This window comes from Macrotis lagotis, chromosome 8 (genome assembly GCF_037893015.1).
Source record: "Macrotis lagotis isolate mMagLag1 chromosome 8, bilby.v1.9.chrom.fasta, whole genome shotgun sequence".
NCBI classification, from domain to species: Eukaryota; Metazoa; Chordata; class Mammalia; order Peramelemorphia; family Peramelidae; genus Macrotis; species Macrotis lagotis.
In genome coordinates this window covers 175,788,526-175,811,876 of record NC_133665.1, presented here as the reverse complement: position 1 = coordinate 175,811,876, position 23,351 = coordinate 175,788,526, and the positions used below count along the sequence as shown (strand labels likewise).

The 23,351-nt window shown below is 37.8% G+C and overlaps 1 protein-coding gene across 9 annotated transcripts in view; it reads right to left on the bottom strand.

Annotated features, from left to right (window-relative positions):
• CFAP20DC (CFAP20 domain containing) overlaps positions 1-23,351 on the bottom strand; it is a 199,650-nt gene that overhangs the window by 168,608 nt on the left and 7,691 nt on the right. For 5 of the 9 annotated variants that reach the window (XM_074198856.1, XM_074198848.1, XM_074198844.1 and 2 more), the window contains exons 2-4: positions 23,038-23,127; positions 21,936-22,029; positions 15,621-15,693 (exon numbers count right to left, since the gene is read on the bottom strand). In XM_074198856.1, the coding sequence (XP_074054957.1) occupies positions 15,621-15,693; positions 21,936-22,029; positions 23,038-23,127 (257 nt within the window). Of the gene's footprint in view, positions 1-4,568; positions 4,684-15,560; positions 15,580-15,620; positions 15,694-17,307; positions 17,389-21,935; positions 22,030-23,037; positions 23,128-23,351 lie in introns of those variants that run through there. The other 4 variants (XM_074198849.1, XM_074198847.1, XM_074198854.1 and 1 more) reach the window with 4 other exon arrangements.

The following is a 23,351-nucleotide window of genomic DNA, read 5'->3' as shown; positions in this document are numbered from 1 at the left end:
CTTGGGTCCTCCTGAGGGCTGGTGCTCTATTCACTGTACCACTTGGCTGCCCCACAACACAATTTTGAGGATGGATAAGGTGAAAAGAAAGCGAACAGAATAAATGGGAGTGGGGAGGAACAAATGGTGGGAAATACAATCAGCAATAGCAACTGTGGGGAAAAAATATGGAAGTAATTTCTCTAATGGACTTATAAAGAATACGATCCAGGGCAGCTAGGTGGCACAGTGGATAGAACACCAGTCCTGGAGTCAGGAGGACCTGAGTTCAAATGTGGTCTCAGACCCTTAATAATTACCTAGCTGTGTGACCTTAACTTAACCCCACTGCCTTGCAGGAAAAAAAAAAGAATACGATCCACCCAGAGACAGAGGTGATGGTATCTGAACACAGACCAAAGTACAATTTTTTTTTCACTTTCTCTCACTTTGTTTTTCATGAAGTTTTTCTATTTTTGTGGGGAAAGGGGAGGATTATATTTACTCTTACAACAATACTATTTTACTAATGTGTATGTAAATAAAAAATATAAAAGTGAAAATTATAACAAATGTCAAAAAACATTAAAAAATAAAATAAAAAATCCATCAATTAAATTTAATAGTCAATTAAAATCAAAAGCAACAAACAAAAAAAAGTTAATAGCTAAAAAAGAAATAGATCATACAAATGGAAAGAAAAAAGGTGATTCAGAGAAAAGGACGACAGAGGTAAGATCAATAAGCCTTAAAACTAATGTGTTGAACTTACTGCATACTTTAAAATAGGAACCATTTGGATTTCGTGGAGACTCATAATTTAATAACTCATAAATTTCTTATTTTTTGTATAAAAGAGTATTCCTCTCTATTGGTATTTTCCAAGTTCAGGATAAAACAATTTTTAAAAAGCAAAGTAAATCATAAAAGTCTAGACAAAAAAATCCAACACTTCATTGCTAATTCTGGTGGAATATACTAAGAATTAACAAAAGCATAATCCTGGAAACTTTTTAACCTTGAATTTCACTAGTAGAACCCTTTAGAAATATCTTCAGACATCCCACCCCCACCCCTGCTCAACCCCTCAGATACCAGAGATTGGGTCTAATGCAAGTCAAAAACAAAAGAAAAATCATGAAGGGTATGGGGGAAACTCACAAAAGGGTAGAACTAAAATAGCACCACACTCCATGGGAGCAACCTTCCCAAGGTCACCTTCAGAAAGGAGATCCAGGAGAGCCTCAGATGCCTCAAGTCCACTGGAGGGACAGGTGGCAGTAATCTTGGCTCCTCATCTGTAAAATGGGGGCACCAGACTGGTCGCACCCACCTCACAGGGAGGGGACGAGACACAAATATGAGTCTGTGTAAAGCAGTCTTTAAAACCGCATACAAATGCCAGTTGTTATTCTCAGCTTAATGTTCTTTAGATTACTGTAAGGAGCATTAAAATAACTCCTATTTGTCACTGAATAAAAATCTTTGGACACAAGCTCAGTCTCGATCGGCATGCTGCCAGCATCTGTGCAATACCTCCCAAAGCAGGATCAATTCACATGTTTTGGGTCAACTCCCTTGTTAATTTGGAAACCTGACTTCAGCATTATTTGGAGAGACAGGGTGGACTAAGATTGGGAAGAACCATAACAAGCATCAACTGAATCACTGGAAAACACCAAGCTGGTTGATTCAAAGAAGGCAAAGGATTTCCCAAAATCAGCAAAGGGGGGGGTTCACATTTACAGTGATTTGTCCAATAATTATCAAATGAAAAATTAAAGATGCTCTTTAAACTCCCTGGAACTTTTTGGCACTTTCCTTTTTTGGGTAATTCTTTTCTTCTAAGAGTTTTTAGACTATTTTTCATGCTACACTCTGGGAATGCTTTTTATATTGTACATAAATATAAGGGCTCAATGTACAGTTCTTACTGACTTTATCTTGTGGGAAAAGACAGTAGGTCTTTCATGAAGAATAATGGAATTAAAGCCTAACACTATTATAAACTAGCAGACTGGCACAGTCTACTGCTAGGAATACATGCACCACTGCTAAGTGTGGTGCCAACAACTATTGGTCAACTCTGACCATACTGCTATCTAGCCTCAAAGACGCTTTCTGTCACCTCATTTAGCTGACCATCCAGTCACTGGACTGAATCCAACTCATTTAGGCAGCGTTAGGCATCTTGGGAGGAGGTCCATGGCCTCGTCCATGTCCTCCCCCTCTTCTGTCTCAAGGCTGCAGTTAAATTTCTGACTTAGTGCTAAATTGTTCATTTTGTCCGGCTGCTTAGACTCCTCTGTTGTTTTTAAACTTTCTGACTGTCACTTTCAATGGCTAATTAAAGAAACAGAAAATTGCTGACATCTTTTGTTTTCCATCTTCCTTTCTGCATGTTTCTCTTTTCTATGGACCTTACTTGTTATCAATGTCATTGTCTCCCCCATTAGAATGTAAGGTTCTTCACTATAGGAATTGGTTTGGCTTTTGCTTTTATGCCAACCCATTCGTAAGGAGTAAATCCTTAAAATGTTTTTTGACAAATCATTTTTCTTTTAGTTGTGCAATATTCATTGTGCATTCAAGGTTTTTTTTTTACTACATTTAACCACTTGGCATTGCTATCATCTTCCTATTATCATTCATACAATAATTTCTGTCCAACAAACAAACATAAGGGCACTGAAAATTTTAAATTTTTGTGCTACTCTCACTCTATTAGCTCTGTGGTATTAAAGTAATTATAGAATATTTTGATTAATATGGAATGTATTCTAATTCCCTAATTACAAATTGGTAATATTGTACCTTAGGGAAAATTTAATGACAATACCATGTATGTTAAAAGGCAAAGCAGCTGATCTTATTCCCAAGAACTGCAATGTATTGAACAAAAAACTTAACTAAATGCTACATAGTATCATCACTGCAGTTCATTATAAAATCTTTAAAAATATGTATATAAATGTGATATCACTAATGAGTACCAATAAAAGGGGTCAGATTACTTGTTTTTAATTGCTCATTTGATGAGTTCATTTTGAAATCTGTAGTCAAAAATTTTCATCCATGAATAAAAAATATTCACAGGCCAACCTAGCCAATACTTATTGATAAGATTCTTTCTCTCTCCCTCCCTCCTTTTCTCCCCACTCTTTCCTTTTCCCTTTCCCTAACTGGAAAACTCTAAACTGCATGTTACAATAGAACTGCATGGGGAAGATTTTATTCCCAACTCTTCTACAAACTACAACAAAAAAATAAACCACATAATTTATGTAGAAATCAAGTTTCCGATTTTACAGATGAATAGGGTGAATGAGAAAATGTCTTCTACCTTCCTGACAAACAGTCCTATAGTCTAAGATGAAGGGACCTCTGATCCAAGATCTCTTTCAGCTACATGATTCACAACCATTTGCCTGCTCTAGGCAATAAAATCCTAGAAGGGAACTCAGGGCTCTCTACTCATCACTTGAAAAAGAAGCCTTACAGCCTTCCCCCAAGGAATCATCCATGCTATAAACACCCCAGTAAGACTCTAAACATAGAGCCCGGGATGCTCTTCTTTCTCTCTCATTGCTTAGAATCCCTGCTTTCCTTCAAGAATCCTAAAAGGACATTCCTCTATTCAAATGCAAGCTCCTTGACCTTGCATCATTTTAAGTACTGATTACAGGCCCATGGGAAAAATGCAGGAGGGAGGAAATGTTGGGAATGGGTATCTGAAGAAAAGGTAAAGTGCAAACTGAGCTCTCTGGATATGTTGAATTTGAGGTGTCCAGAGGCCCCTCAGAGGGAGGAATGGGTCAGGGTCTGGGAATCACTGACCCAGAGGTGATCACTGAACTACTGAAGCAGATGCAGAGGGAAAAGACCAGGATGCGGATACTGATGCTACACAGGAAACCAAGAAGGTAAGAAAATCTTAACAGAGTCGTCACAAAAAGCCAGGGAGAATAAAGCATCTGTAAGGAGGATGTAATCAACAGTTGTAAACACCCCAGAGAAAGATCCAGAAAGATGAGGCCTGAGGAAAGACCAGGGCCAGCCAGGGCCAGCAACAGCTCTTAGGAGTGACCCCCAGGTGCCCCCAAATCTAGACTTGCTGGCTGGCCACAAGAAGAACTGGCTGATGGCAGAACCAGTTGAGTGAGTCTTTAGAAAATTACCTAGGAGCTGGTGGAGACAACAGACAGGACTTTCTCACTGTTGTAAAGCAGTTCCAGGGGCAAGGAGATGAAAAGTACAGTAAGATGAGGAGGAAGAGGGAAATAGGGAGAAAAGCTTTTTTCCTCACTAATTCCCTCTCTTCTAGCTTAATATCCACTTAGAATGAAAGAATATCAATCAATATGAACATTATTTCTTACCAAAAAGATGCAACAGAACCAAACATTTTTCCACAACTGAGAAGTACAATCTATCTCAGGGGCACTGAGACAGTATTATTTATAGAGCCCTGGGTCTGGAAGATCTGAGTTCAAATTTGACATCAGACACTTATAAACTGTGTGAGCAAGTCATTTAAGCACTATCTGTCTCAGTTTCCTCAACTGTAAAATTAAGATAAAAGCCTCTACCTTCAGGGTCATCATCATCAGGATCAAAGGGCCTTGAATATATAGGCACTCAATAAAAGCTGGCTTACTTCCTTCCATCTTCTCAGAGGAACAGAGCAATATAAAAATGCTGAGCCTTTCAAGAAAAAGCAATGAGAGTTTTAGAATTCTGAAGTCAAATCAATCCTCTTCCTATCTTCTTCAAGAAACGAGTTTGAAATGAAGACAAAAAAGTTTCGTTAAAATGAACAGAAAAATATTTCCACCGAAGCTTATGTACAGTTACTCTGACATCTGCTACCTGAAGTATCACTTTTGTTGTATTATCTAAATTCTCAACATAAAGTCTAATTTAAGGTATGTAAATTTGATATATTATGGAAGTCAATATGCAAAGGTTTTAAAGTACTTTTTACTAATGCATGTAATGAAATATACTGATTATGCATTTATTTAATTGGATACAATTAAAATAATGAGATTTAAATACTGAATATTTTTAAAAATAAAAGCAGAAGTTGGAAATTAGCATATGAATTTATTGTTCATGAAATTTCTAATGCCATTATTAGTGGGATGCAGGGGAGAGGGCATCTGCCTCAGAGCCAGGGGGATTGGGGTTCAAATGACCAGTGATGTCCTGTCTAAGTATAAGCTTCTAACTCCTGTCCCGGCAAAGCGCTGATTCCTTTTGACAGCACTCAGCTGTGGCACCTCAGGTGAGAAGCCCTCACCTGAGGGGGGGGGGGTCCTCCCCCCATGTTAATTACAAACAGGAAGCTTCCAGGCCAGGAACAGACAGCAATTCAACAGACAGTTCTGTATGAAGATCGAGGTTTGGGGGAGTAAGTAGGCAAGAGTGAGGCTACCAAGGAGATTGATAATTTCCCTGATCCTTTGCTTTTGGATAAATATTCCTCCCTGTCTCAATTCGAGGAGGTCATCTTGGACAGATGACCTCCACCTAAAGGCTTATGGTAAATCTCATGTCTAGCCTAAATTTTCTGTCATTTTATTTTAACCCTATATTTTAAGGTTTACTATTTTAGGACTGACAATACCTAGTAGTTATTAATTTAGGAAGTACTATCATAAATAAAAGTTAAGGTGGAGACACAGCCAAGAAGATTTAGTTCAACAAAATCCCAAGTTCACTCCAGACTAAATAATAACCAAGAAATCCAATGAGGGGGCAGCTAGGTGGTGCAGTGGATAGAGAACCAGCTCTGGAGTCGGGAGGATCTGAGTTCAGGTCTGGTCTCAAGACAACAACTGCCTAGCCATATGGCCTTGGACAAGTCACTTAACCCCGTTGCCTTAAATAAAATAAAAAAAGAAAACCAATAAGAACGTAAAGTTAGCCTGGCCTCCCCCTGTACCCCTTGTCGTCCCCACCCACGAAATCCCATGCCAGTACAAGGCAGTCTTCTGGGGTGACCAGAAACAACCAAGGATACCAGCAGAAGTCAAGGCTGTGTCTGGGAACAAGAGCAGAGGTGACACTTGAGAAAGACCAGGGAAGTGCAGCAGGCAGCAATGGGGTCAGCCAAGCCCAGGGACATTGAGGTCCCAAAAACCGGCCTGAGACACACTTTTTGAAACCTCCAAGATTCAGGGGGAAGACCGCAGAAGGGGGAGGTTGGAGTTAAGAACCCAGGAAACTCAAAGGGAGACCAAGCTAGGCCAAGTGCCCCCTCAAAAAACCTAAGGGGTGAAGGAAAGCCTGGTTCTGTCAAAAAGATCAATTTTGGAAAGCTTATGGAGGTGACTAAATCACAGTAATATCATCCAATATCAAAAACTACTGCAACTCTAACTCCATAACAACTATAAACAGAAACAACGAGGACTAGAAGAATTGAAGCGAGAGATAAAAACTCTAGAGGTAAAAGCTGGAAGGAGAATAGAGAGCATATAAAATTTAGATCTGTACATTATGCATTTAATATACATATTATGCATGTAAAATCTGCTCTTGGAGGTTTTCAAAAGCTTTTATCAATAGGAAATCCATTATCCTCACAACAACCCTGAGAGGCAGAGAGGGGAAATGACTTTCCTAAGTTACAGAGCAAGTCAGAGTCTGAGAACTTCCCACCTCAGAGACCAGTGCCCAGGAATCTCAGCCAAACCCAAAAAAGCATCCAGAAAGAAGGAACTAGAGCCAGGATGTCACAAAATCTGGTAGCTTAAATGAAAATCATGATCCAGCACCCCAAAAGGCAAACAAGGGAGGCTTGCAACCAAGAGGAACTGAATAGCTGAATATTACTGAACAAGGGGGAAAAAAACCAAACTGTTTTAGAGATTCTCCAAGCCTGTCTGAAGAAAGGACCTAGGGAAGAGAAGCCTCAATGCTGGCAGCTGCAGACCATGGCACGGAGGCCACACTCCAGTGAGGGGAGCAGAGTGAGGGAGGGTCTCTTCTGAACCTCAACTTCTTCAATGTCCTGAGGACTGGCTGGTTTTGGCTGATAGTTTTCCAGGAAGACAAAAGGAGGTGGGCTTACTGCTTCTTATCCCATGGAGGGTGAGGGACATGTCAGAGGCACCTGGCTCTGATCTGCAGTGGACAGAGGCAGGGCCAGACATTCAGAGAGTTGACAAAGAGGAAACTCAAAAAGGGAAATCAGCAGGCGCTGGAGGAAGATAATAAGGGGGAGAACTGATCCTAGTTAAACAATCTCTGTGATTTAAAGGTCAGAAGAAAGGAACTAGGATCTGAGAAGGGGCTTTACTTACTTGGGCTGCCTTTTAGCTGAGAAATGGAATGAATGCAACAGCAAGAGAGAGCCTTATAAGAAATGGAAAAGACTAAAGACCTCTGCTCTTAACACCCATCAACTGTGTCTCCAGGAGACCATGAGGTTACCCCGACAGATGTGTGCAAGGGGCAGACATGACTGTTGTAGGGATGTTTGGCTTGACTGTTTGTTATGAGAGGTTTTTCTTCTTTATTTTTCTTGGGGGGGGGTAGCAATAATGACGGCCCCTCCCCAAAAAGAGGGTCATTGGAACATTTCCCAAAAGATCCAGAAAATAACAGAAGTGAAGGATGTACAAAAAAGCAGGCTGGTATTGAAAAGTAAATGGAAAGTTTATTTCTTACTTTTTTTTTAAGTAGAACAAGGTGAAGACTTGAGATCTCATACAGAATTCTCCTTTTGTGTTCTACTTTAAGTGGAAATATTCTTTCTCTTGCTGTTTCCAGTTCAGGGATTTGTTATTTTTTTTTAATTAAGAAATAAAGGTAAATCTTTGAGAAAGTAATTCCCAAACCCATAGCCTAAGGAGTGAGAATCTAATAATAGAAGTCTACCAATGTATAAATATATCTTTATGAAATAAAATGCCTCTCATATCCTGACAATAGAAAATTTAAGAAGGAAAAGATCTTTCCAAGCTTGTTAGATAAATGTGTTATTTAAAATTGCCTTGAGCTATCCCTTAAAATGGTGAGGAAAAACCTTTTATTAAAAAAAAATAAGATTGAAGTTGAAAAGTCAAAAATTGAATGAATCAACATTATTCTATTTTTCACCCTGTAAAAACTAAAGTAATAATAGTTTCTGTCAACAATTCAAATAACTTTGAAAGATTTTGGTATCTATTAGAGACATAGAACTGATGTTTCTGGTTATAGAACCCATCACTACCTCAGGACCAAGGCAAAGGATGTTAACAAGAAACCCTAAGCTATTCAGTGCTTAATAACCTGGAATTAGAATTTGAGAAGTAGAAAGGACCTGAGAGATCATCTTAGACCAGCAGTATCGAACTCAAGGCTCCTTCCTGCAGGCCTAAACCAGATTAAAATAAAATTGGAAAAGTTTTAAAATTAAATAAAAATGCAACATCCATAAAGTGAATCTGTGATTTTCTAAGTCACACTGCCTGATCTGTGTCCATTTGAGTTTGACACCTTCTCTTTAGACCAAGGTCACCACAGGAAGTGAAAGGTAGTGTGAATTCCAAGGTGCCCTGAAGAATCTCAAGTGAGGACTCTCTCCACTTCACCATAGAGAACCTCAAGTTCAACTCATAGGAAGTCTATTGTGTTAAATTTACCAGAAAAAGCCTTATGTCGAGCTTAAATTCTGGTAAGGTTGATGACAATGGTGATTCTTCTATACAACTTTATGTATAATCATTTTTTAAAATTTGCTGAAATAGACTAGTCCTTAAATCAATAATGTAGATTCCAGTTCTAGGTCTATAATAGGGAGATAGGGTTTCAGTATTAGTATGAGTCATTTGGGGGACATTTAAAAATAATTTTAATGGAGAGCTTTTGTTTGGAAATCTCCTAAATCTCACTCTGTTGGTTTCTCTTTCTCCCCTCTCAGAGAGCCATTTCTCTTATATCAAAGAAAAGAAAATATATAAAAAGAAAAATGAGCAAGAGAAAAAAATCAACAAAAATGATCAATACATTCATCAGGAAAAAAAATCTGAAATATGATTCAATGTTTGATATCCATGAAACCTCAACTTTGCAGAAGAGTAAAGGGAAATGTCCTCTCATATATCAGATTCCTTTAGGTACATTTTGCATCAGTTCATGCTGTCTTTCCATGCTTCTCTGTATTCATCCTATGTCATTTTCTTCAAAACAGTAACATTCCACTCTTTTCACATACATTTGTTAATCCATTCATCCAACTGGTATTCTGATGAATTTTATTGATCAACCAATAGCTAAAGACTTTGTAGCAAGATATATCTGTGTGCAGGAGAAATCATTGAGGAAAGAGGGCCCATCTTCTTTATCACCACCAATAACTGCTGAGTAATGACACGAAAAGGTTGATGTGCACCAGGAGCATTGGAAAGTGGAGCACCCTCCAAAACACTAGGCCTGCTTCTGGCCCTTAGCACTCAAAGCTATCATCTTTGGGAAATAACCCTGTGGAGAGGCTGCCATTTATCCCCACCAGCTACCACCCACACCTGAAACAGCATGGGCACCACCACTCCCCTCAGGGCCCACCAATGAAGACAGCCCAGAATCCTGAACTCTAGAGCCTAAGGAGAAGCCAGGCCTCCAGCCCAGTGTCCTTGGTCACCATGCCCAAGAACAACCCCTGAGCCAATGCTGTCAGCTCACTGCTCTTTCAGGGGCTGTGGCCACAGCTACAGAAAAAGCAAAGTTCTTGTCACCTAAGGCCTTGGTCCTGTCCAGTGTTCAACATCGGAAACTGATGGTGATTTCATCGGTAGAAATGACATTTATCTTTCATCTGACTTGAGAACAAGTAGTTTGATCTCTCTTGATAGGCCTGGGGCTTTGCACAAAGTGTTCATAAGAGCTTTATTCACTCATCCTTTCTCTCCTGACTAATGAGAGTCACTCAGTGGTATGCCATACCTGTGGATTTTAAAATAGGGCTTATAAGGTCTCTTTGAAGGAAAAAAGGTGGTTTGGGGAGGACTAGCCCCTCTCTGAGCAAGGCTTAGGGCTTGTGTTTGTGTTTTTCAATCCAAAGCTGTGAACCATTCTGTTTTCTTTTCCAAATGTCCTTTTCTCCACACACTGTAGCTGTTGTAGGCAGCTGCATTTTTAGAATGTGGTTATCTCATTTATTTATGTTTGTATTTAAGAACTGCTGACAGTCTGAATGTGAAATAAATATAAAAACTTGAAAAATGCAGATGCCTAAGAAATAATAGGCATATTGGGCTTAAATGCTTTGAAGATTACTGGAGTTTGTATGAAAAATGAGATTTGCCCCAAAGTGAAAAAACTCATTTCTAAGCAGTGTCTTCCTACAGCCATCCATTCCTCAACGAACTGCAAGAGAATGCTGGTGATTCACTTTGAACGGTCTGGATAACTTGCCTGGCATGATTCTTCTTCAATACAGCCTGCCAAGAGCTCAGACTAAACTTGATTACAGCAGTTCTTCCCAAAAGGAGAGAGCAGGGTTGTGTCCACAGCTCTCAAGATACATAGAGAACATGGAGATGCAGTCAACACCCTGACCAGGACTTAATATGAGACTAGGATGTAGGGTGTGTTCAAGGAAGACTAGTACCTTTGGTGTGAGGGCTGAGTCCCTTTCAGGGCTGCTTTTCACTTCTGATGTCCACCTGAGTCACCTAACTCTCATCTGTGGAAACTGTATCATGCACAGTGGCCATGCCCTGTAAACCGTTTTGGCAGGTGGATTAAACCAGGTTGAGGGTAACCAAGGGAGATGCTATCTCATTGGTGAGTTGTGGGGGGGGTATCTCCCCTACGCATGTGAAATCTTCCACTAGTGGAATGGGTGGCGAACACTGAAGACACCAAAATCATCTAGAGCCATCACTGTTGTCTTAACTGTCTTGCTACTGGATCACAATGACTTTTGGAGGAGAGAGTGAGGTGCAACTCTGCCTCACTTAAATCTCATTTAGCACTCATTAAAAGATATCACCCACGCCACTTTTATCATCCCTCAAAGTCCTGTAGCCACAGGCAGGTGACAAAGCAGCAGGTGTGGATACACGGGAGCTGTAGTCACAACCCTGCACACGAGTGGCCCAGGTCATAGGGTTGTTTCTCCACTGAAAGCAGCAGTGAGATTCAGCAGCCCCCCTGGGTGATTGAACAGCCTTTTTAAGAATCACACTGCTCACCTTGTGATGTGACTGATGTGATGGGATGGGAAGTGATGTGATGAGATGTGATGTGTAAGGGGCTAGAAAAGATGTCCTAAAAACTGTCTGCTTACTCAACCCTGGTCTGATTACCACAGCGGGTGGGGATCCCACCCTGTGTTTGAGACAAAAAAAACTGCAAAAACTTCTCCAAAGAAGGTTCCACTCACCATCAGGGCATATGGAATCTGCACACACTCACAGACAACACAAAGATGTCCTAAAAACTGTCTGCTTACTCAACCCTGGTCTGATTACCACAGCGGGTGGGGATCCCACCTTGTATTCGAGACAAAAAAATCTGCAAAAACTTCTCCAAAGAAGGTTCCACTCACCATCAGGGCATATGGAATCTGAACACACTCATAGACAACACAAGGTCCAACAGACCTGAAAAATAACAGCTTTTGTTGCAAGAGAACTCAGTAAGTATCTTAAATAAATAGCAGCCCTGAGTGAAACAAGGCTGACAAATGAAGGCCAGCTGACTGAAGCTGAATTAGATACACATTTTCTGGAGTGGCCACAGTGCAGGAGAGTGCTGTAAAGCTGGGGTAGGTTTTGCAATCAAAATTAATCTAGTCAACAAGTTTGAATGCCACCAAAAGGAGTGAACAACAGGCTCATGACGAGATTGCCACTTCCAGGAAAACACCATGCTACCCTCATCAGTGCCTATGTTCCCACCATGATGAAGCCTGATGAAGTTAAAGAAAAATTTTATGAAGACCCTTTTGGTCAATGTACCAATAGAGATAATAAGCTCATAATTCTGGTGACTTTAATGTTAGAGTAGGCTCAGATTACCAGGCATGGAGTTCTTGGGAGGAACAGAGCTAGAAACAGCAACAGCAATGATCACCTACTACTGAAGACTTGCACACCTCATCACCTTCTCATCACAAACACTGCCTTCTGTTTACCTAATGCTCTTAGACTATTTGATCGTAAGGAAAAGAAACAGAGGATGTGAGAGTGACACAGGCAATGTGTGGTGCAGAGTGCTGGACTGATCACTGATCACAGACTCATTCTCTCTAGACTAAATATTCATATTCCAAATATGAACAGTGGCCCCAAGGCAAAATGAATACCAGAAGAATTAATGCCAAGAGATTAGAGGGTCTTTCTGATAGGGAACTGTTTGTTGTTAACTTGAAGGGAAAATTGAATCAACACACAGTTGGCAACAGCAGAGCAGAAAGGGAGTGGGAAGTTTTCAGAGATCTAGTGTACAGCACTGCATTTGCTCATCTGGGCCAGAACACTGGCAAACACCAGGACTGGCTTGATGAAAATGATAGGGAAATACAGAAGCTGCTTATTGAGAAATGAAACTCCACAGAGTTTAGCAGCAAGACAGTTTATCCATTTCTAAGAAGACAGCATTGAATTTCAACCAAAGAAAAGTCCAAGAAAAAGTTAAGAGAGATGCAGGACTCTTGGCTCACTAAGAAGGCAGATGAAATTCAATTTTATGCAGATAGTAACAAACCAAAGTGTAACTTGCCTCTAACACAGTGATGTTGTTTTTCCTTATCCTTCTATACCGAAGGACAAGAACTAACCAATACGAGATGTTTTCTATTAAAAAAACAAGCTCAGTCTTCCAAACTCTAAATGCTTATGCAAGAGAAAGTGTTCTGTGCTTTAAGGACATGGTTTTGTTAGTAATAAGATGAAGCAATAGTGTTTCCAAAGTATTCCATTATTTACATTTACTTTTTTTTCCAAAATAAAATGTTTTATTATTTGCTATTCTTAACAGCCATCCATAGTACACAATCCTTTGTAACTACTAGTAGAAACATAACTGCTTTATTCTAAAAAACAAAATGATACCATAACAAGATTTCAAGCAGGTGGGCCCTAGGCCAAGCTTTGACAAGAGAAATTATTTTTTATGATACACTGTGTTCCAAGAGACTCAACCATTTTGCCTATCTTTTTTCTTAGTACAAGGAGAATAAAATAAGACAACTGATTATATCTTCTCACTACTACTGACAAGAACAACTCAAGGTTTATTTGACGGATAATGATTTTATTTGACTAGATCACCTCTAAGGTTCCTCTAAGTCTAAAATGCTTCAATTCTATGATCTTACCTTTTCCCCAGTAACATCTTTGATATTTAAAAATAAAATGATCACTTTCTATTTGTCAGGTGAGAGGCAGTATGGGACAGCAGATGAGCTGGCCGCAAAGTCAGAAGGCCCAGGGTTCAAGTCCAAGTCCCTGATACATTCTGGTTAGGTATATCTGGATGAGTCTCTGAACTTCCCTCTGCCCAGATAATTCCAAAAGGGGCAGAGGTTATGTAGAGGAAATTCCTTATTGATCCCAGCACAGATCCAGTCAAAAAACACACATCAAGCAATAACCCGGGCAGATATATGCTTTCTCTTGTACTGTAGCTAAAAGTACCACAGGACTATTAGGGAGTATTGAAAAGAAGCATGCTTTACTACTTTCCTTCAGACATTTGCTGTTCTACCCTTCAGTGTCTTACGTAGACCAAGATAGAATGAAGGCTCCATACAGCCTAGTAGATAGTCAGAGGAGCAAATTGCAAACCTGTTAAAGAGTAAAGCACAAACTTGTCTGACAAGACTTGTCCAGAGGTTAATGAGTACCATGAACTTAAGGAGACATTGGGCCAATACAAGAATGTGAGCTATTGCTATGGTTTGGTGCCTAAAGTTTTACTATTTGAAAATTTCTTAAGGACCAAATAGTGGGCTTGGTTTTTTTCAGATGTTAAGTGAAATCTTGATTAAATAGTTCTGACTATCCAAGAAATCTCAGTTAGATCTGATTTTTTTTTCTGTTTTCTAAAGGGAAAAAGATGCCAAATGGTTAAGAAAATGCTGAAATCTGAGACTTGCTTAAAAACATTAATTTCCTTATTAGTCTTGGATTGAGTACACAAGGGCATGGCATCAGGGAACGAGTGCCAGATATGGAGTAAGACATGAGTTCAAATTACCTACAACACCTATTAACTATGGAATCCTATGCAGGTTATTTAAATCTTCTAATTCTTCTACTCCTCTGTATCATGGGCATGATAACACCTTTATACAATTGTGAGGCTGAGAAAACATGATGCATACCAAGCCCTTGGGGGGGATGATATGAATGCCAATAAGGTTAAGGCTTATAATAAATGTACAGAGCAATGACTCAAAGAGGAGCTAAAAATCTTTAATCAAAGATTATTATCATTTTTACTAAACCATTTCACAAAATCTTCAATAAGGATGAATAAAATAGTTATATGTTAAATAGAACTAATATTATGCTACCTGAGATTTTATTACACTTGGCACCAATCTTAGAGATTAGAAACTTTTAAAGCTGATTAAAATTGAGGACTAGGCTGTTTAATCCATTCTTTAACATCCAGTTTAACAAAGCTGAGAATTATTGACCAAAATTGAAACCAATAATATGATATTCAAAAACTTTTACCAATCATAATACTTAATATGAATATAAAAATAATTTCTTCTTTCTCCATTTTTCCACTGAATAGAACTACCGCTACTTCTGATAGTCTCCAAGAATATAATCTTCAATTAAAAAAAAAAATCTGTAAATAGGAAAAACTACTATTCAAGCAAGGAAAAGAGAGAACTACATGAAAATCTGGGAAGACTGCAAACAGTAATCCATTAACTGTTGAGATTCCTCATTTACATTATCTATGTTCACTTATTGAAAGGGGAAACCAGTCAAGACACAATAACGCCAAAGCATCAGTTTCAGCCTCAGCATGGACTTGGGCAAGGTTGTAGCAGGTTAGTCTCTAGGTCTCAAGTGACACACTAGGAAACCTGCACTTTTGGTTCCACTTCTTTTATGCACATGATCTGCTTCTCAGGGAGATATCTTATCTCCATTTTGGTTCCAATTCTACTAGTAATAATCCCAAAGATTTTAAATAAAATAAATTGTAGAACAGAAAATCACAAAGTCTACCTAATCCCATTCTCCTTGGTCAGTGACTATTTCTAAGCATAAACTATATTAAAATGTAGAATTGCAATACCTTTTGCATATGTATATATCTATATACTCATATAATAGGAAATAAATATTTAATACAAGTCACTCTTGATTACTACTAGTTTAATGGGTAGGTCAACTTTTTTGAATATTTTCCCTAAAAGTATATGTTCTTTATTGTCACAATCATAATTCTTTATATTTCTCTAAACAGAATTCTTCCTCTCCCTGGGGAAATATCAGAATATACTTGGCATTTGAGAAATAGGATTAATTAACTTAATTACTTTATATAAACTTGATAAGTCATTGATTTTTAATGCAAAAACTGTCACTTGCAATTAATGGCTGTTGGTCTACCTTTAATTGATCAAGTGTCTACCACACATGAAACATTCAGGGAAATGAGGTCTTTCTTACAGCAATTCAGTAGAGAAGTCCTGTCCCAGGGGCACATAAATCTGAAGTACGAGAAATCGCTGGATCAGGCCAACTAGGATACAGGGAGAAAAGAAATGGACAATGTTATGAGGACCAGGACAGCTGTTACATATACATGCTTTAACATAAATAAGCAAATAAACTTTTAGCATTTTAACAATAATACAAAATACTGTACTAGTATTGCTATTGCTAATGACTCACAACCTTGGGAAAGCAAATGAAAACTTTCAAAAGAATAAAACCAAACTTCAACTGAAACCCTGCTTTCTTAAACTCTCATATGAGGTCTTAGTGAAATTTTTATGAAAATAAAAAAACCTAATTTTTTATTTACCACTTTTATTAGGTTATAAGAGAACGAACACAAAGCACTGTGTTCCCCAGAGATACATAAACCTGAACTATAGAATCCCATCAAATTTACCATAAAAGCATGGGGAAATTATTTTCAGTCTGTGACAGTTTTAACTTTATTAAACAACTTAATAAAAAACAATCAATCACAAAAAAGAATTACAATTAGAAAAACTGTGCAAGTCAGAGCTTGATGAGCCATATCTGGCTCATATGGTTAAGTTTCCAAAGTCAACTGAGATGGGGAATTACATTTTCATTTATAATGCCAACTTCCATGAATATGTTCATGGTAAATGAATCACAATTTTCTATGACATGAGAGTTCTAAAATTTATATATTATTCCTCATCCCTAATTTCAGTAGGCTCAAAATCATCAGAAAAAGTAATGGTATCTTATGATTTGTCTGAACAGTGTACTACTTAATACATTGGCATTAATTTCTTTCTTTAGATCTCAGACCAGTCCATAGACTACACTGTTTTTTCCCTCTAGGTCAAAATCTTTTATGAGGTTAAGTAGGATGATTTAGATGGGAGCAAAGGGGTCTCGCTTGTAGTTCTCTTTCAACAAAGAATCACCTCAGTTTAATACACTATTAGGCAGTAAGAGAAGCAAAGTTTCCAAGGGACTTTCATCACACTAATTTTGTTGATGGTGAGTACAGTATCAGCGCTGTCCTTTCAAAGATAAATGGCCACCAATTCTCCAAAACAAAGATATGAACAAACAGCTCTCAAAATCACAAAACATTAACAATCATTTAAAAGGATACTCCAAATTAACAATAAGAGAAACAAAAATGAAAGCAACTCTTAAGGCTTCAGATGGCCTTCAGACAACTGGCCAAGTTGACAAATGATGGAAAAAGTTAACGCTGAAGGGATCATGAAAAGACAGGGACAATCACACACAGTGGGTTGAGTTAAGGCCATTGTGCTGGTTAGTTTTACTTAATTTGCTTCCCCCTCCCCCTTTTTTGTATTCTTTATTATAAAATTAATGGGAAGAAGAGAAGGGAAAAACTGAGAAAACTGAAGGTGATATTTATATAAAATCAAAAGATAAAAAGATCTGAATTAAAAATAAGAAATAGGGGGTGGCTAGGTAGCGCAGTGGATAAAGCACTGGCCCTGGAGTCAGGAGTACCTGGGTTCAAATCTGGTCTCAGAAACTTAATAATTACCTAGCTGCGTGGCCTTGGGCAAGCCACTTAACCCCATTTGCCTTGCAAAAAAAAAAAACCCTAAAAAAAAACAAAAAAGAAAGGAAATAAAGGTCTGTACATATTCATATAGCAACGCACATTTTGAGATGGTTCTTGTCACCTTTTACATTATTCAGTCAGTCAACTAGCATTCATTAAGTGTCTTCCAGGTGTCTGGCACTGTGTTAAGTGAGGGGATACAAAGAAAGACAACCACTCTCAGAAAGTGCACATTAAAATGAATAAATATATAAATGAATAAAGTTCACATTCTAAGGCAGGGATGGGGAAGCTTTGTTCTGGTCAGGGTTGTTTGGATATTTATGACATCATTCACCTGCTATATCAGGCCAAATATTTAATTAATTCATCCCTAAAAGCACCTGGATTTAGTGTTTTCAACAGGAATTGATTATGCCAAAGCAACTTCCTTTTTAGACAAGGTTATTACACTGGTAAATTATGGGAAGGATAAAGATAAAATCTAACAACATTTTAGTAAATTATTTTCTTCTTTTTTCCTACTGTTCTTATAGAAAAGATGGTAGAATGCCTCAGGGATCTCTTTGAGGCCTTGAACAGCTGAATATTTTATCAAAACCCGACTCTTTGTTTTGCTACTGAGGCTAGAGAAGCAGGGGATTGTCTTACTTTTCTAGTTATATCCTCAAAGCATTTATTCATTTCTTCGTTCATTCATTCACAAAAGCATAGACAACATCCTTTTTAAATGTGCAGATAATTCAAAACTAGGAGCAATAGCTAGCACAGTGAATGACATCAAACAATTCAAAAATATCTAATAAAAACTCTAATAGGGTAAACATGAATTCTTAAACTTTAATTTATTTTTATATTGATGCCAATGGAAACTCCAAGTCATCACCCAGTCCATAGGGTGGAAGGCGGGTTGCTTTCTTAGGGTTCAAGGTCCCCTTCCTGCAAGGGCCCATAGCCTTAAGGCAATCCCAAAGAGTGACTAGCTGCTGCTGCTAGATTCCCAGAGGTATCGAATTCCTTTATAACTAATCCCAAGACACTTTTTTATGTTATCTTAGCTTGATGAACTTCAGTCTTCTCAAATTAAGAACCTGCTCCCACCTCATTCATACTTTTTAACTAATTAATTCTATCATTCAATTCTACCCTATCCTCTTCTTCTCATAACTCTTCTTTCATCACCAACAACTTACTAAGCGAAACCCCACCATCTTTCCCTTCCATTCCTACTCATGTGAATGAATTGAAGAAAAATCATAAAACTTGATTGGATCTACTATAAGTTTATGTTATTTAATTTGAATCCAAGACCTCACTGCAGGAAGACAAGTCCTTTTCATTCTCTCTAATGAATTTTCTGAACAATTCTTCGGAGACTATTTCCTTCTGTTAGTTTAATCAAACATATTCTCAAAACATGTGCAAAATATGCTCATCAAGATCTTATAAGGATGGGGAAGTAGATACATGTGAAAGTAGTTGATGTTTTCTCAATTGCCATTTTTTGAATTAGTTTTTTTCACTTTTTTTAATTGTCTCTTCTTTCTTGAGATCTCTTGTAAAACAATCCCAATATTTTCAAGCTTATATCTTTTCCAGAACAAATTTAATCCACAGGTATATTTAATTAAATCCTGAAATTCTTACTGATTTCCTCTTCTTGAGTATATTTCAACTTTCTTATATGGTGTTTCCATTACTGAGATGTTAAGGATTCAAAAAGCCTCATTAAAAATACTGACAAATAGGTTTCATCTTCCTATTAGTTTCACCTTTGAAATTTTTTGGAATGATATGCTTTGGTTTGATCTCAAGTCAAGCTATCCTTATCCTTGCTTATTTCCCCTGCTTTTCTCTGTATTGTGAAGTGATGTGCACAACCATTATCTGAAATGTGTTATAAATGACTTTGTATCCCAAACCAGAATTGCCTTTGACTTCTATCTTTCTCCTTCCTGTGAAAAAAAATCGAATGTTTGCTGATTAAAACAATTTCTGGGTTCTTTTGGTATCCTTGCTGTGGCAATTGCTTTCTAACAATTAAATCTTTGCAAGAAATGGAGATAATCAAGGTCAATATTTTCTCCTTTTATTTGCACAAGAAATCATTTGAAAAGGTCATATTGAAGCTGCTTTGATAATTTTAAGTATTCTTCCCATCTTTATTTTCTTATTTGATATTGATTTTGCCCTCAGCTCTAAAAGCTCAGTGGTCTGACATAAATCGACAGCTAATTCTAATTAGATTCAATCAGAAATCAGGTTGCTTATAGTAATCTAGAGTATTCTTTCATATGCTTGTTAATACTTCAAGATTCTTCTCTTGAAAACTGTTCATATCCCTTGACTGCTTTATCTGTTATCCATTTTGTTGTAATTTCTTGTCATCATCTAGTTTCTTTATATCAACATGGAGGTAGTTCAGCCCTTCTATTTTTGTCAATTCATTGGTCAGTGAACAAGAATCTTGGTGTTATAGTACATATAGTTAAGTCAACATTTATTTATGAATTATCTAAAAATGGTTATTTTTAAGCACCCTCTCTTCTCCTTTTCATCATTGTGTTGCTGTTACAGAAGCAACAAGACAGCCACACAAGATAGAGTCATCTCGTAGCCTCCCCCGCCCCGATTTTCATACAACAAATGGTGATAAATGTTTTTGGGCTTAGCTAGGTTGGTCCTCAGCTAGCAGGCTATTACTAGGGTTGTCCTTAACTTCTTTTTGGCATGTTAGAACCTGTCAGAGGTCATGCCCTATCGGCATTTTCTTTGAAACAGAAAATCTAGTGTTGGTTTCATACCACAATAAGGGATCAAAGTAGGACTTGGTGAAGGTCAAAATTAAATATGCATTTAAATTTTCTTTTTAGGTTATTATAATTGATAGATTCTGATAAAGTATCCTCACCCCGCCCCCAAAGTGTAGCCCTGCGACAATTTGGAATTTGTCTGAAGTCTTAAGGCAGTTTTCAGCTTCTGGGCCTCTCTACATTGACAGAATCCATAAATGTTAGCCTGGCATGGGAACAGAAGAGGTCTTAAAATGACGGAATACTCCCGATATAAAGAGTGGTCAGAAGAATTTTAACACAAAATAGAATAAGTTAAGGCAACAAACACTGTATTACCTCAAATCTTCTGACCTGGACTATTTTAAGGGATAACTAAGGCATGCTCCTGACTTGGATCCACACCTTCTCCTAACCCATTCCTACTACTATCGCCTTTGTCTACTCAGAAAACTTCAGTGACTCCTTATTGCCTACCAAATAAAGTAAGAATTCGTGGGCTTCAACCTAAATATGTGGCTTTATGGATTTCTCTTCTCAGTTTCAACCAAACTGTACCCCCCAATCCTTTACCATCTGCACGCCTTGCTCGCTCATTTTGCTCACAATAAGCCTTCTGTCATCTTCCCCCATTTCCCCGTCTTCCAAGGTCAAAATCAGCAGACCTCCCCTCCCCGAAGTCTTTCCTGACACCTCATCCTTACTATTAGGTGAATATTGGGCATCCCACTTCAAATTTCCCAGACTTCTCACAATTTCCTATACATTCTATTTACTGATGTGTCTCTTCCTTCTCCTATAGGACTTTAAGTCCACTGTCTTTGTATCCCTAGCATCTAGCACTGTGTGGGGCACTTACATAAGTGCTTACTAAATCCATTTTATTTGACTGATGGACTACTACTTCACAAATTTTTGTGGAATTAAACTAAAGTCAATTTTCACATCAAAACGTTTTCACAGGCAATAAATATTTTTGAATCAGATGTAATTTCATTCTCTGCACTCAGTCCACCTCTGATACCTCACAATCTTGTGAAAGTGAGATGGCACTGTAGAAAGGGTCTCAAGGTTTAAGTCAGAGGAACCTGAGTTCAAACCCTGCCTCAGATTCTTCCCGGTTGTCTGCTCCAGGGCAAATCACCTGAGTTCATTTGCTTCAGTTTCCTCATCTGCAAAATGGGGATAAAAGCTGCAGCACTTCCTCCTAGGGCACATGGGGACTGCCACAGAAATGTGAGAGGTTGATATGATTGTGGAAATGAACCTAGCTAAACCCAGAGCCTAACCTCTGTCAAGGCTCTCCTCAAGCTGGGATGTTCAGAAAAAGCAAGATGAAGAGCACCATGAGTTTAGCCATGGGTGATAAACTATCTCTAAAGGGAGAGGGGTTTGTGATCTTCATTGCCAGAGATAAAATTACAGATACAAACTTTGAAAAAAAAAACCCCAAATAAATCACATAATATATAATAAAGAAAAATCAGGTAGGAGAAGCTTAGGTGGAGTTGAAATTTCAAGAAATCCTGACATAATACTGTGAAGAACAGCAACATTCAGTGAAACATGATCCAGGAAAGTCTGCCACCAAAGCTGTCAGAATGTAAGTTCCATGAAGGCAGGTTTTATTTCATACCCAGCACAATTTGTTCTCTTTACAAGTTGATGCAAAATAATTCCTAATTTACTATCTTCCATTTTTCTTTCCACACGAGGAAGTTTTCATTTGATTTTATCTTGTTTGAAAAGTATTTCAAAGTCTAGTCTAATTACAATGTGTTCCAACAGTCATGGCAAACTTCCTGAAAAATGATTCTCCTTGAAAGCAGTTGGATGAATTCAATTTCATATTAATATGTTTGTCATGCAGTAGAGAAAGCAGAACAATAAATAAGAAGTGAAATCCAATATTTAGCATATAGGTGTAATACTTACGAATCTGTTTATTCTCCTTTGGTAATTGAATTTTGTTGGTTTGGCTACTGCCTTCAAGGACAAAGACAAAACTTTTAACTTCTTTATCAAACTCCTAGAGAATGTAAAAGAAAAAGCAAACAATATGGGCTATTTCCATATGAATTCCTTTATTAAATCAAAGACAGACACAATCTCACAGGAAAAAAAATTCCTCATAAAATGAGCTGAAATTAGATGGGTGTGTTTGTGTTTCTGTAGCAGGCCGGATTTTTTAAAAAGTAAAAAAAAATATCAGACTCAATTTTCCTGGATTATGCATTTTGATATCAGGATCTTTTTCTCCCCCATACCATAAAAACATTTCCATTGCTGGAAATCCTCTAATCCCTAAAGCTCTTGAAATTTAATTCATCTTAATTCTTCTTTACTTTGGGTTATCTACAGTTAGTAGAACAGAAATAAGGAAATCCAAGGAGGTTTCCTTTCAATTCCAACTGATCTAGATGACCCTAGGTCCTCAGAAGCTCTGCCAAGCTCTGCCAGATGCTCCAGGACAGACAATGGGGTGGGTGCTCATCATCCAAAGACTAAATGAGTTAAGTAAGTATAGCTCATTGCTAGAGGGTTGCACTGGTCAACAGGTCTATGATCACAGCACCTCACAGAAGATTAAGGCAGGTAGAATTGCAACATGTTTATGGGAGATGTAAGTACACAGACAGAACCCAGAAGTAATGAAAGAAAACTCACAATGTTACTCTTTACTACTAGTTGTGTGACCAAACCAAATCACATAATGTATTTAGGACTGAAAAGTCATAAAGTTTAATTCATTATTTGAATTTCATCATATCTTAAAAGGCGATTTAAGATACTTTTGATTAACTATAAAGTTGCAATAAAAATTAATCTGAGCCTATTATAGTAAAAGTACCTTGAAGAAGGTACAATAAGTATGATGAATCTAATTTCAACCATGTAAAGTTCTAATTTAAATAGTCATCTATTATGAAATTATAAGAAATGCAAGTAATAAGCTGTTATAATCAAGACATCCAGAGATTTTATCTTTCATTCTTAACATTCACATATACTTTTACATTTAAATTATAATGCTTACTTTCCAAATTACAGATGGACTGCCAAAGATCTTCCATTTTGCTCCAGGATTTTTGCCCTGGGCACTGAAGATTTCAACAAATGGCCCCCCCTACAAAACAAATTAAATAATCAATGACAAATTAATCAACCAGTATTGATTAAATATACATTGAAGTACAATATCAATATTTATGTAATCCCTGTACAGAAGGAGTCCTTGACACCTTTCTGGGCCCCGAGAAACTCCTCAGAAATATAACTTTGGCTAGGCACCTTTGGGCCTGAAAATAATCTGACAGGACCCAAATGCTTGACTCTGGTGGGGGGGGGGGG